This window comes from Gadus chalcogrammus, chromosome 12 (genome assembly GCF_026213295.1).
Source record: "Gadus chalcogrammus isolate NIFS_2021 chromosome 12, NIFS_Gcha_1.0, whole genome shotgun sequence".
Lineage (NCBI taxonomy): Eukaryota > Metazoa > Chordata > Actinopteri > Gadiformes > Gadidae > Gadus > Gadus chalcogrammus.
Window position 1 is genome coordinate 29,369,893 of NC_079423.1, and position 13,983 is coordinate 29,383,875.

The window sequence follows — 13,983 nt, forward strand, 5'->3', positions numbered from 1 at the left end:
CAGCTTAGAATAATACTGTCAGGATGCGTTCCCCCTCGGTTCCATAGGAAAGGAGGCTCACACATCTTTCAAATTCATACTGCTGACTTATTTCCCCACAGCAGATAAGTGCTGTGATTTTCAGGCTGATTTCATTCAATTTGACCATTTAGAACAGGGGGAACGCATCCTGACAGCTTGGGATATTACTGTCAGATAATGACTGTAAGTCAGCAGTATGAATTTGAAAGATGTGTGAGCCTCCTTTCCTATGGAACAGAGGGGGAACAGTATCTGACAGTAATATTCCAAGCTGGGACTCCCCACCAAACTCATCAACAGACTGCAGATCATTCAGAACTCAGCCGCCCGGAATCATCACCCGCATCAAATCATCTGACCAACATCACCCCTGTCCTCATTCAACTTCACTGGCTCAAGTACACTACCGTATCCAATACAAAACCTACTCCTCACCTACAAAGCTCTCCACAACCTAGCCCCCAGTTATCTCTGCGACCTCCTCCAAGAATACGCTCCCTCCACTCAACCTCTGCTGGACTACTATGTATCCCCACCTATGTATCCCCACATCACGACTCACTACAATGGGTGCCCGGTCATTCAGCTGTTCAGCACCCAGGCTTCTGGAACTCCCCCATAAAACAGTCAGACACCATTACAACCTTCAGTCACACTACTCAAAACTCACCTCTTCAAACTCGCACACAAACGTCTAACTGATCACTGTTTTGAATTTTTTTATTTTTTTTTTTTGTTCTTGTTTTTGTTTTATTATTTCTTATTGCTTATGGTTATTTATTTATTTTTTCCCAAATGTCTTGTTTTTTAAAAATGTGATGACTATATGCTCTGTAAGGTGACCTTGGGTTCTTGAAAGTCGCCTCTAAATTAAAGGTATTATTAGTACTGTGACCACTATTCAATAGTCGTATCTGTGTGATCCAGGCATTTCTGCGATGGTAACCTTGCAGAGACTGCCAGCAGAGGCAAAAAGATACAGGCTGGACTGTGTAGCCAAAGTAAATCACCTTTTTGATGTGCTAAATTCCAGGTACCTTATGTAAAAAAAAAAAAAAATAGCACCTTAACTTTACAAACATACAACTTACTAACTATACCCTATTTACTACCTTGACCCCACTAACTAGGACTATCTACCTACAACTATACTACTTGCAGATCAGTCAAGGATTCTAACCCCTGGCGACGACCCCTAGGCTCAGGAAACCAGGAGAAGGAGAACCTCCTGAGGGAATGCATCAGCTGGGTGGCAAGCTGGCAGTTCAGGTCAGTCAAGAAAAGACAAACAATCTAACTGCACCAAATCAACATCTAGGCTAAGGAACACACTAACAACCCTAACAAGCTACCTAACGTTTCTTTCCATGTAGTAACATGTTATAGATGTGACGATGCGAGTAACCCAGTACAATTGAAGCTTGATGAATTTGTATGTGTTATTTCATTCAGTGTCCGATAAAGACAAGCTGACAGTGCAGGTCAGCGTGAGAGCCTTGTGCTACAGGTTGATGAGGAAGAGCGGGGCACCACAGTTTGAGTCTAGGCAGGAAGCTGTGTTCATCCCTGTTCAGGGTTGTTTGTTCGGTTAAGCAGTAGCTAATTGTAGTCCTCAAGGGCCACCAACTTGAATGTTTTTCATGTCTCCCTGTTTTTCACACACAATTCAATTTAGTCAAGGTAATGAGTACAAGACTACAACTTTTCAATATTCAAGATATTTATTGTCGTTTGCACAGCAGAAGTACAGGTACATTGGAATAATTGTGTGATTCTTGGAGTCCGCTTTAAAAAAAAAACATCTTTATTTTAAGAGGGAGAGAAATAACAGTAAGCATTCAGGATGGTAGGCTTTTTCTAGCACAGTTGAAGTACTTACCTTCATAAGAACCAAGTTGTTTTTTACACCCATGTTGCGGAGGTTATATTTGTAATGATTTACCTTTTTCTCTTGGATCAAGCTTTGTGATTCATCACCAGTGATGAAAAAAGAAAGAGTTAATCTATGGGCTAGAGCTGCTGTCTCTGAGAGGAAAAGAAAAAAAGTATAGCAACATTCATTGTTTACAATTTTCAAAAGAAGCTCTTTATTAACAACGATGAAGAGACAGAGCAAACTTTGACAAATGTGCATTTGTGAAAAAAAATACCTGTTACTTATTGGCATCCCTCGTGTAAAAGCATCATAAACTTGTAGTTATTTCCCTTATTAAATAAAGGTTGCCTAATCAGTCTTCAGACATTACAGGGAATTGATGAGCCCTTTTGTTTCCTCATTCAGACAAACAAACCAAGAAAAATACATTGCCTGACACATTAAAAAAAGGATTTATACAATTGTTGATGCATACTGTGGGGATTCACATAAATGCTGAGTGGTTGGAAGCCTATCAACAACATAGTAATGTTGTCTTCAAGCTTAGAGTTATACCTCATTCATGTTTCAAAGGAGAGGGATTATTTTGTAGACAAATACCTCTGTGTATTGGAGTGGAAAGGACAACTAGATACCAGGGATTGTGGCAGAATCTAGTTTAATCATCTGAAAGGTTTCTTTCTTAAAATCTATTTAAAATCTTCATATATAAGATAGCCCTTCCTTTCCCTCTATACAACCCCTCTCTCTCTCTCTCTCTCTCACTCACTCAAACTCTCACTCACACTCACACTCTCTATCTCTAAAAATAGGCTCCAGGAAAGTTGTAAGCAAAATGTTTTCACATTTCCACATAGGGTACTTTAATGCAAAGCTTATCAAGGCACTGTCTGGCTTCAGAATCTCACACAGACCAGAAAATCCTTGTCTTTCTGCTTTTATAGTAAAGCTATCTATTAGCACAAAGAGCTAAAGAACAAGGCGCTGGGACAAAACAGGAGTCAAGGCACAAAACTAAGTCCTTTAGCAAGAATAACTGAATTCAAACTTGCAGCGAGAACCAACCACAATAATCCACACTTTTTTCGCACAGAGAATCAACAGGAAATACCATACATATTTTAGAAGTCCCGACTTTAAATCACTTCTTAAAAGGCATATCAGTTAATTGGAAAACCAATTCAGGAGTCGCTGATGCACTAGGGGGCGCCAAAGGTACTCAAATGTAACTCAACCAACCCAGGGCCATTTAGAGAGAATCTAACTAGAGTGAACCCTCTACTCTGAACCAACCTAAACGCTTTTCTGCACATCAGATAATTCATTAGCAAATTCTTAGGCAGCAATTCTATATACAACGATAATGCTAATTATAGAGCGGTTATTATTGATTGATTATGATCGATTCAGCCGATAAGATGGAAAAAAGAGAGGCTACACAGTAGTTTATCAAATACGCTATGACAATCCATTTTTCTTCAGTTGGCAGTTTACAAACCAGCGTAAAATTGAACTGAATGCATAGATGTATTGTAGAAGTTAAGTACATGGATGAAGACGAGTAATCATCTGGGCTGGACTTGATAATGGATCAGATAAGAGGATTTTAAGATGTGTCCGCAGCATTTATCTATTTTTATTGGATGAGCGTAATATTTTGTTTAATAGTTGTGTCCGTGCGACTCTGACAATGTCCGTAGTAGAAAACATACAAGCCTCTAGAGTCTAGAGGATCTCTGGTGCAATTATCATCGCCATTACTGAAGATTCCCCCTCAGAGTTTTGTCTGGATAGGTCCGTACTATATCAAGGTTTAAATAGCTCACCTCCATTAATGTATTGATGATTGTACTACCTACCGCAGATTAAATAAGTGTTGTTTCTGAGGATTCTAACTAGTATGATATACCTACTACTAATAATACTACTACTACTTCTACTAGTCATGTCTTTTTTCTCACATCAAAAATCAACCGCAGTGAAGGAAGAAGACTGAGGTCATAGAGTCAGCTACTAAACCACATACTGTACACAGCCATGCAAATAAAACCCAGGAGAATTTTCTTTAGTGGTTATGAATGAAAACGACACCAGCGTCTAGTTATACCCAGTGACAAGACCTTCGGTGTGTGTGTGTGACTGTGTGTCTGTGTGTGTGTGGGGTGAAACAGTGACACACCTATTATCTGATGATGCTGAACAGATGGTGGTGGAAGCGGAAGGTTGGGGTTGAGGGGACGGAGCAGTGGGGGATGGGGTGGGGGGTGGAGGGGGCAGGTTCACTACCTCGCTTTGGGCCAGGGGCTGTTGGAGCTCCTCCGGTGGGTCAGATTGTTCAGAACACAGTGGTCGGCCAGGGACGCCGATTTAGAGTTCATCGCACCCTTTCCCTCGCTCCTCCCCCAGCAGCCTTCATCCTCTCCCTCCTCGGGCCTCTCCTCTTCGTCGTCCTCCCCCTCCTCATCGTCATCCCCGCTCTCTTCGTCGCTGCGCTCGTCTTTCTCCACCTGCGGGGGGACGTCGACCGCATTATGCAGGGTCCTGGTCGGAATGTGCAGGAAGCAAACACCCTGGTAGCCCTAGATTGAGTCATTGTCTATTTATAATATACGGCCCATAAAGAGTAAGTGTGGCTACACAGCTCTGGAACACTCTCCCAGGCTCCCTCAGAGACGTAGACTTTCTCAAAACTTTTAAAGCCCTACTCCAAAAACACCTTTTTAAATTGGTTAATAGGGACCCGTGATTATTTTATGTTGATTTCTTGTTGCTTTTACCGAGTGGTCAATTAGTAAACCAGGAGGTGTTGAGACACATAGGCTGCTGAACCAGCGTGTTGGAGGTAAGCAAAAAGCATGGAACGTATGCACGGAACGCACGAAAACCACAGAGCCTTGCACCCAACACCTAGGTGCTGCTGTGCTGAAACTAAACAAGAATGACATCATGAACCACGCTATGTGCAACATACTCATAGAAAACATTGTGAAATCCCCTGACATGACAGCTGGTTCTAGTACATACTATTTAAATACTATACTATAAAAACTATTTACTATTTACTAAGCATATGGGAACATTAACTGATCATTGGCTACTTGTTGTTGTTGCCAAGGGTGTCCTTGTTCAGATCGCAGTCACGATTTGAATTCAGGCTTTACTGGGTTGACCTCACATAGCCCTCTCCCTTACTTTAAATCGGATTTGCATCCAAAATGCAATAGACAAGTGACAAAGCCACTCAAATAGGTACGAGTCGGCACAAACTAAGCCCTGGTTTTACTATTTGAATGCAATAAATAAATGCAATGTATTATAGTTTAGATAATTACACAAAATCCCCTCCATTTGTGCTGCCTTTATATGGGGCCGTGGCAACACAGAAACATGGTGACATAACATGTGTTCAGTGTCATTGGGTGGAAATATTGCAGTTCAGCCGTCGCCATCACCTTGCCCTGGAAGACAAACTTGTGGACCATCCGCAGGATGAGGTAGGCCCAGAAGATGTGGAGAGCCTGGAGCACCAGAAGCAGGGCGTTGAGGAAGAAGTACCCAGGGAACGGGTCGAAGTAGTCCAGAGATTCTACCATGGTGGAGTAGATCATCCTGGGGACACACAGGAACAACGTGATGAGTTCGCTGTAGCGGCGTTGAGGCCTTTGGAAGGTGTAACTCAAGGAGTTACATGTTTGAAGCATGTTTAGTACAAAAATAACGAAAGGAAGGCATGGCAACTGTTGGCACATATTCACTTTAGGTTAAGTTATCTGCAGTTCAGTCAGGTTATCTGCAGGATGGTGATCTATTACTCAGTGGTACCTATTAACACTCTTTTATTCGTGTTTTATCGTCCCATGTAGTAACCTGACGTCAGGAGGAAAGCTAACAAGTACTTTATAGACATTCAAATTGTTTCAGGTAAAAGGCTCTGATAGTGATTCTATTTGAGGGAAGTAAAGGAGAAAAGTAGTGCGTTGAGTACCAAATTCCACCCGCAAGCCTTACCTGCCAGGGAATATGACCAGTCTAGTCACCAGGAAGACGACAGAGAAGAGGATAAACAGTATGTCGCATGTCTTTCTCCAGCCAGCGTAGTTGAACATCTTTGCAGACTGGTGAAGGTAAGTAAAGAAATCATAAAGAAAAACAGTATTATGATAATTGCATACAATGTCGCTGAATCGCTCCTCCCCTTTTTGATTGACAAGGCTCAGCTCTAATGAACGAGCAGGGGGACTGAAGCACACCTGACCCACTCAGAGGCCATGTTTACAAACAACTCGTCAGTCTCCGCGTGCCACCTAGTGGTAGACACCTATACTATCAATAATGCATCTTTACCGCTATGATTAACAATATTCATGTATCAACTTTCATCTTTTAATTTAAATAAGAAATGTCTCAAAGCTCATTTAAGATAACTGTTTGAATTCATTTTGAACAGTAAGTTTTATCTGGGCAGTGTTGACCTCTGAATGCAATGGGGCATTATACTGGCCCTTCATTGGGGAAGAGTCGACGTGAGTCAGCGCAGAGTCCTAGTCCCGCCCCAATACCGGACGGAACTCCTTTAGGCTCTGAGTTCATAACATGGCCTGTTTCTCTATGAGCTGAGGGCACTGCAAATCCGGCTGCTCGTCAATTTTCTTGCATATTTCATCAGATCCCAGATATAGTCGAACTCACTCTGATGTTATCTGGGGAATATGAAACCAGGCCGTACCAACACGATGCAAAACATAGACAGGGGGGTCTGTTGTACTATTTATACTGAGGCTTTTGCCTCTAGTTTGTGAATGTGGCATGCTTTTATAACCAGTCCAATGTGTTCAATCATAATGGAGCTAATGAAAGCTTGTTTGTATCTATTATGACGGGGGGAAACACTACTGTAAAGGGAATTAGCGCAATGCTTTTCTTCAAGATCAAGGTGCACATGACGCTTTGGGTGGTACCCCGTCCAGAAGAGTTGAAGGAATACATGCATGGCACAATGGCAGAGATTTTGAGCCTTTTGCAGGGGATCTGTTTTGTAGTCCTCTTTATTGGTTATTCTAAACTTAATGTTTAAATAACAATAGGGCTTTACTTAAGAATGTACCGTCCCATGTTTTGTTGGTAATACTACGCAATATTGGGAACACTCAACAAACACTCTGGTGAGATAATCATTGCCATTACCGAAGATTCCCCGCTCAGAGTAGGTCGGTAGTGTAGCAAGGTTTAAGTAGCTCGCCTCCATACTCTCATAGTATGATTGTGAGAAAGGTACACATATGACTGTGTCGTGACATTGTTTAACTGTTAACCATTTCACCTCGAGGAAGAAGTCTGAGGAGTCGTGCAGCAGCATCACCAGAGTACCCACTCTCAGGAAGTTGGCGCAGTAGGAGAAGCCGATGAGGAATATGGTGGCGATGTGATGAACAATCTGCTCCTTGAAATCCTAGAGACCTCCACTACAGGCATACAAATGCATACACGACGTGCGCACACAACATGCACACAGACACACACAGCACAGCACAGACACAGACCGCATGAACACACACCGAAGCTCAAGCAGACACACAGGAACTGCAACAACACATAAACCACAACCACAAATTGTTAGAAAAGTAAAAGAATTGGGTGTGTCTCAGCAGTTCTGTGTCTGTGGTCTAGTAAATCAGTATTGTGTGTGCTTGTGTATGTAAGTGAATTTCAACACATTAGCCCTGGCAGACTTATTGTTTGAAAATTCATGCTCAGATTCCCTTGTCAGCATCTTGACACACCCTGCAGATGCAATAGTTGAGGCAGACAGTGGACCGGTCCTATTTTTGTTACGTTTACGGAGTAATTATAACATTTTCTTCATAATATTGGCAAAACTGCAAGGAAATAATTTCCACATTTTGTAAGTCTTTCATCTTTACGGTCTGCTACTTAAATGCGTGCCAGATTTTAGTTTTTTCTTTATTCTCGTATAGTGTATCATGAATTCCACTTTGAACTCATAGTCTGTTTAAAGTGCTCTTAAAACCGCTTCATAAGTCAAAAAGTTACAATTTGGATCTAGCAAATAGTCGGGTATTCAGTATAAGGGTGAGCAGACCACTTTCTCTAAGGGGTTCTCAGGGGTGAGAGGAGAGTGAGCGATGGTGGAACTAACCTTTCGCTTCACATCCACAGACACGCACAGCAGGAGGGACAAGTAGAAGCCAAGCTCCATGATGTAATACCAGTAGTGAGCTTCTGCCACCGGCTGCATACAGGGACAGAGGAACACATAGCATACAGCTTCAGGACACCTGGTGGATTTAATGGATGCAGGGAGTCCGCGCATCCTTAAAAAGTCTTAAATTAATGTTTCTAAATTTAAGGCCTTAATTCGTTACAAATGTCATATGCTGGTCTTCAATACTGTAACTCAAGGTCTTAGATTTGTCGGAGCTGACTATTATTTATTAATTTTTTCTCGTGGGACTTCTCAGGAAGGACATGTAGAGAGGCTTCTTTCTTGCTAGCTGCATACATAAACGATTATCTGCATGCTGGCTAGCTAGTCTGCAACAATGGTTAGGTGCAAATTCAAGGACAGTTGGCTGGAAGACGTCCGTTTCCGAAGTTGGCTTGCGTCTGTTGCCAACCCCCACCATCGCGTCTTTTTAGGTCTTCAATTTCATTCATAGTGGTATTAAAAAGGTCTTAAAAAGTCTTAAATTTGACTTGCTGAAACCTGCAGATACCCTGGGAAGGATAAACCCTTGTTTCAACGGTTGGCAATATAGCCTCTTCATGCATTTTTGGGGTAAATGGTTTATCTTTTCCATCTGAAACAGATTGACATCACAATTTAATGTGGCCAACTCTGTTTGCGTTTTGTGTAACTGCAGTGCTTCTGTGTCATTGTGCATGTGTGTGTGTTGGTGGGGCAAATTCCATTCTATTCAACCTTGACTTCAGATAAATGAATGACCCCACATTGGCTAACTCTCAAAACAGGAGGAAACGTCCCAGCATGTATGTAGAATGGGTGGTTATGTCGTACCTACAGTAAAAACCTCTGCCCTCTGGAGAAACACAATCGAAGGAAGTTTACTCAACCCCCTTACATACACAGACACACCCCTAAGTTTAATGGCCCACACACACACACACACACACACACACACACACACACACACACACACACACACACACACACACACACCCACCCCCCCCACACCCCCCCCCGCTTCAGGCTCAGAAAAAGTGATAAGTCCACAACAAAGTGACTGAGGCAGCAGGTTAGCCAACCAGGATGTAGGACAGATAGGGCTGGAGACATGGGCTGCTGGGTTTTTAGCGAGATTACAGTGTTCTCTTTCGGGGTCCTGACCCCTTTTTGAGGGAGGAAGGCATTAACTGTTAGAAGAGAACGGAAAAAGAGGGACATGGTAGGAGTTTGGGGGGCGGATCTCTGCTTTTCCAGGCGTTCCTAGATGTCTTCCCAATGGAAGCTCAACGGTTATGTTAGCCTTTTAAACTCCAGGCATAGCAGGAAGAAAGAACACAATAAGCCATGAATCTGGTGAAATAAACAGAACTTCTAGCCACCCCAGGAAGCTCAATATGGGTCAGAGAATGAAAGGACTGCTTGTCTGTCAGGGTGTGTATGACTGGATGTCAAGTTTGGAGTAGGAGAACAAACAAGATTTGAAGAGTAATATATTTTATATTTGTTCAAGAGCTCAAAAGCGACACTACCAACAGTGAAACAGTTAATAAAGAGTGGGAACCCTTTGAAAAAACTTATTTGATCAATGATAATCTTACACCCTGACGTAAACTGTGAATATTTGTTGGTTTTTCCATCGATTTAATGAAAATGCAATTATGTGTTATTATGTAATAACATCACACAGACTCTGTTTGTTGACTCACCTGTTTGGGGTAACCGTTCCAGCACTCTCTGGAGTCCCAGAACCATTTTGTCTGACGAAGAAGGAGACAGACATCTATGTTCAACATTGCGGTTTGCCTCTAGGCTAAGTTCACAAAAACGCAGGTCTGTTTAAACCAGGTCTGTTTACATGTATGTAATTTAGAAGACCCTTTTGTTAAAAGCGACCTGTAGGTGCGGCTTAGAACAATATTATGGCACATCTAAGTGCTTCTTAAAAAAACAACTCTGGACGGAGTGCAGCTATAGGAACCAGAACATGCTTAGCAGATTTGTTTCTTATACATTGTAGGCGAGTGCATCCCAACACAGTCATTTATGTTATAAATGACAAACATTCATGCACACATAGTCATAAGGCACAATGTTGTAGGTCAGTTATGTCGTAACCATCTCAAAAACACGAGGAATGAACGTAATTATGGGACTTACATCTTACAGAGATGCTAGGCCCTGCGGTGAACGCTACAAGGTAGAAGACAAATCTCCAACTGCACAGAAAACAAACAATTAACGTTCAAATTGTTATCTTGGGAAATATTATTTTTGCAGTAATATGAAATGTATTTGTAGACGATTTGTTTCAAACTCACTTTATAGTCAGTATTATTGAGACAATACCGATACAGGTTGATAAGCTTATATGGATGACTATAATAATGTTGATTATATCTAGATTCTATAGTATTAGATTGTTTCCTGTAACTGCATTGATGCCAAGCCGTAGCACACATTTTTCTCAGGAATCCCCTGGACCGGGCTGGACGTTCTTTTAATACTGTTCCTGCAGCTGTGACTTTATTTAGGGAACAACAGGCAGCAGCACAGCAGCAGGCAGGATGTCTAGACGCCATGAAGTGTGTTCTCCAGTGGACTCACGAGGCCTCGCAGAACTTCCTGGTGTTGCTGGGGCGCTGTTGGTTCCGTCGGTGTCTGAACCAGGTCTGGATCTGTCGCTGAGAGAGTCCACACTGCCTGGCCAGACCCACCAGCTCACTCTGAATAGACACACACACACACACATGTACGCACACACACACACACACACACACACACACACGCATGTATACACATACATACACACACACACACACACACACACACACACACACACACACCCACACACAACACACACACACACCACACACACACACACACAAACCACACACACCACAGCAGCCCACACACACACACACTCTCTAGGATTTAGGAACACATTTGCATTCTAATGTACATCTGTGGTGCTCTCTCTCTTTCTTTTCTCTCTACTTCCTCCATTCATTGGTCACTCGGGAGAGTGTTTGTGTAGAGGAGGACATTGTACGGGTCAGGTGATATGGAAGAGCTTAATGTTTGAGAAGATCAAAACAGTACATTAAGAGACATTTACTCAGTAAATTTACCTTGGTTAAAGCCATAACCCCTTGGTATTTTATAACTGAAGTATCAGTTAGATCTTTAGCATTTAGTATAGGGTATATAACCACAGACAAACGTTGTTTGAAGTATTTCTTGGCACGAAAAGTGAAAAATTGATTTACTGTTATCAGAAAATCTCTCCATAATCTTCATTAACAAATGTGCTCTTAGGTTACAGTATAGTACAATAGGTATGCAAATAGTATATTGGTATAATAGCAAACTATACGATGATGACTGCAGTCTAGGTGCCTTAACACAGACAGCATACTCTGGATGCCAAAATCAAGATTCTAAAAGGTTACGATTATTACCCCTTCAAGGTTAGGCGCGTTATTTTGAGATTGCAGGGTTAGCCATAATGGTTTATTGTTACACTCATATTCATGATGTCCTGGAACATGCAAAGTAGAATATGGAAATGATACGATGCAACTGATTGCAGTGGTTATAATACAAGTGTTGCCAAGTTTTGTATTTGTGAGGAATTTACATTTTCAGGGGGGAACATTTCAGTGATCTTTTTGACTGGAATTTATATAGTTGTTGATATGTGCTGACATATCAACAACTTTTTTTTATAAAGTCGCAGGCGGAAGTTCCCCTGCTAAAACCCTTCTAGGCTTCCCCTTCTGCATTTTCTACAGTCTACCCCTGATAAGGAGGGTCATAACAAGCCCTCCATCTCACCAGCCTATGCATCTGTTCTGCAAGTCTGATCTGTGTCCTATCCTACACGTTCGGTAATAGACCGCAACTGAGGGATTCAGAAGCAGCCAGCAGAAGAGCCTCATAATGTATGCTTTGAGTGTATGAGCATTAATAGCCATGCAGCTGATCCAGATTATTGTTGATTGAAGTACAGCCTGTTTTCTATTATAACAAGAAGGCTCTCCAAAGCGTGTGTGTGTGTGTGTGTGTGTGTGTGTGTGTGTGTGTGTGTGTGTGGTGTGTGTGTTGTGTGTGTTGTGTGTGTGTGTGTGGTGTGTGTGTGTGTGTTGTGGTGTGGTGTTGTTTCCTGAGAAACAAGAACCATGGGATTGGGGAAACCAAACCGACCTGGGTAGGCTGTGGGTTGTTGTGCTTGCAGAAGGCCTCCAGTCTGGGGATCGACGGGGCTTCAGTCCAGATCCGGTCCTTCACACCCAAACGTGTGCTTAGAGGGAGTGCTATGATCCTGGAACAACACAGCCAGGGGAGGGGGACCGATGGGTCAACAGGAGACCAGGAAACACCTGAACACTTTAAAGGGGTTCAACCGATGGAACGACAAAGAGCATTTACTAATCATAAGCGGAGCGACCTCTGAATGCAAACTATCCCAATTTGCTTTAATTATACAACAACAACAACAGCAACAACACCAGAGTGAGATAAACGAGCCGATCACTAAACAACAAAGACTTTTTGAGCAGTAAGCTGATCCCTCATTATCCCACACTTCACCATAACCAACACTGGTGTGTGTCTGTGTGTGTGTGTGTTTGGGGGGGGGGGGGTGTTGTGTAACTCTACCACACATAGGTGATGATCACCCTTCAGTGTGCAGGTGGGAAGTCAGCATTCAGAGGAAGGTCAGGACTGCCTTTAGCCAGAGACGCAGGCTGTCTCTGGTTACATGACAACAATGCACGCACCACGGCACAGCACACACACACACACACACACAGGTATACCAACTATACAGCATGTAGATCACTTTTGCCATCTAAATGTACAGAAAGCCCATGTTATGCTGCATATCTGATCAAAAAGGTCTTGACTTTGCACACACACACACACACACACACACACACACCCACACACCATTAATCTATCTAGTATCCTTACGTTGCTTCTGTCTTTCCATAACCTACTATGGTAGCTGCCTCTACTCCAACAGCTTCTCGTGCAGATGAATAGATAATGAAGAGACGGAGTACTAACAAAACAGGAGGATGAGATGTGTAAAGACTGCAGACCTGCTCGGCGTTCCTTAAAAGGACAGATGAGCAGCCTATCAAGGGAGGTTCTCAAACAATTTGCATCATATGTGGTCATCTCCCTGATGCTCGACACAGTGTCCAGCCTACCCTAGTCTTACTTTCACTTTGACACAGATTAAAGAATAGTTTAATTGTTTTGTCGCCCGTGCCTCAGAAACCACGGGACTCAGTCCATGGTGTCACCACTACTGCAGTGTTTTCTCCAATCCTCCATCGCTCAGGCCTCAAGGCACCTGTAATAGGCCCCGTCGGGAGCTAACATGGCAATCACATACTTTCTGTAATTCTTTGCTTTGCTGATGAGGGGCCAGGGGGTTAATTACTGCAGGAGACTGAATACTTTATGAGTTGTATGTCATGTCTGTGTTTTTATAAACAAGGTGGTGTTTTCCCCCTGCTGTTTCAGAGTCAAGTGAAGCAGCAGACGAAACGTAGACAAACAGGCGCGTGGAAGTCTGTCTTTCTGTCTCAGAAACAAAACTCGCCAAAGTGTTTTTGCTTTTCACCATTAGTGATGTCAGATAAGGAACAACATAAGCATCCTCGTTCTTCCGGGACTCCCTGGCTTGGGGGGGTGACCCCCCCCCCCCCCCCCCCCCCCGCCCATCGACGGACAGAGGGTAAGCGTTTTTCTGTTTATGTCCCTGCAATGCTCACCATTTAAATCCTTTCATTGTTCAACCGCCTTTTCACTTCTTCTGTGGTATCTGTAGAAACAGCTGTGAAACAGATTTGTGTCTAGATTTAACTAC

General features: G+C 42.7%; 1 protein-coding gene across 1 annotated transcript; it reads right to left on the reverse strand.

Moving 5' to 3' along the window:
• Positions 1 to 1,755: 1,755 nt before the first annotated feature.
• LOC130392806 (ceramide synthase 2-like) lies at positions 1,756 to 13,095 on the reverse strand. Its single transcript, XM_056603299.1, has 10 exons — positions 13,077 to 13,095; positions 12,306 to 12,481; positions 10,707 to 10,825; positions 10,267 to 10,318; positions 9,809 to 9,859; positions 8,055 to 8,147; positions 7,218 to 7,346; positions 5,906 to 6,012; positions 5,350 to 5,506; positions 1,756 to 4,404 (listed from the first exon to the last, which is right to left on the reverse strand). Exons 1-10 carry the CDS (start codon positions 13,093 to 13,095, stop codon positions 4,180 to 4,182), a joined length of 1,128 nt encoding a protein of 375 aa, XP_056459274.1. The 3' UTR covers positions 1,756 to 4,179.
• Between the last annotated feature and the right edge of the window lie 888 nt (positions 13,096 to 13,983).

Excerpts from the sequence above, each read along its gene's own strand:
- LOC130392806 (XM_056603299.1), bottom strand. Across the intron at positions 9,860-10,266 it reads CCGCAGGGCCTAGCATCTCT|ACAAAATGGTTCTGGGACTC; the intron begins GTAAGATGTAAG and ends CTTCTTCGTCAG. Across the intron at positions 7,347-8,054 it reads CTGTGGATGTGAAGCGAAAG|GATTTCAAGGAGCAGATTGT; the intron begins GTTAGTTCCACC and ends GGAGGTCTCTAG.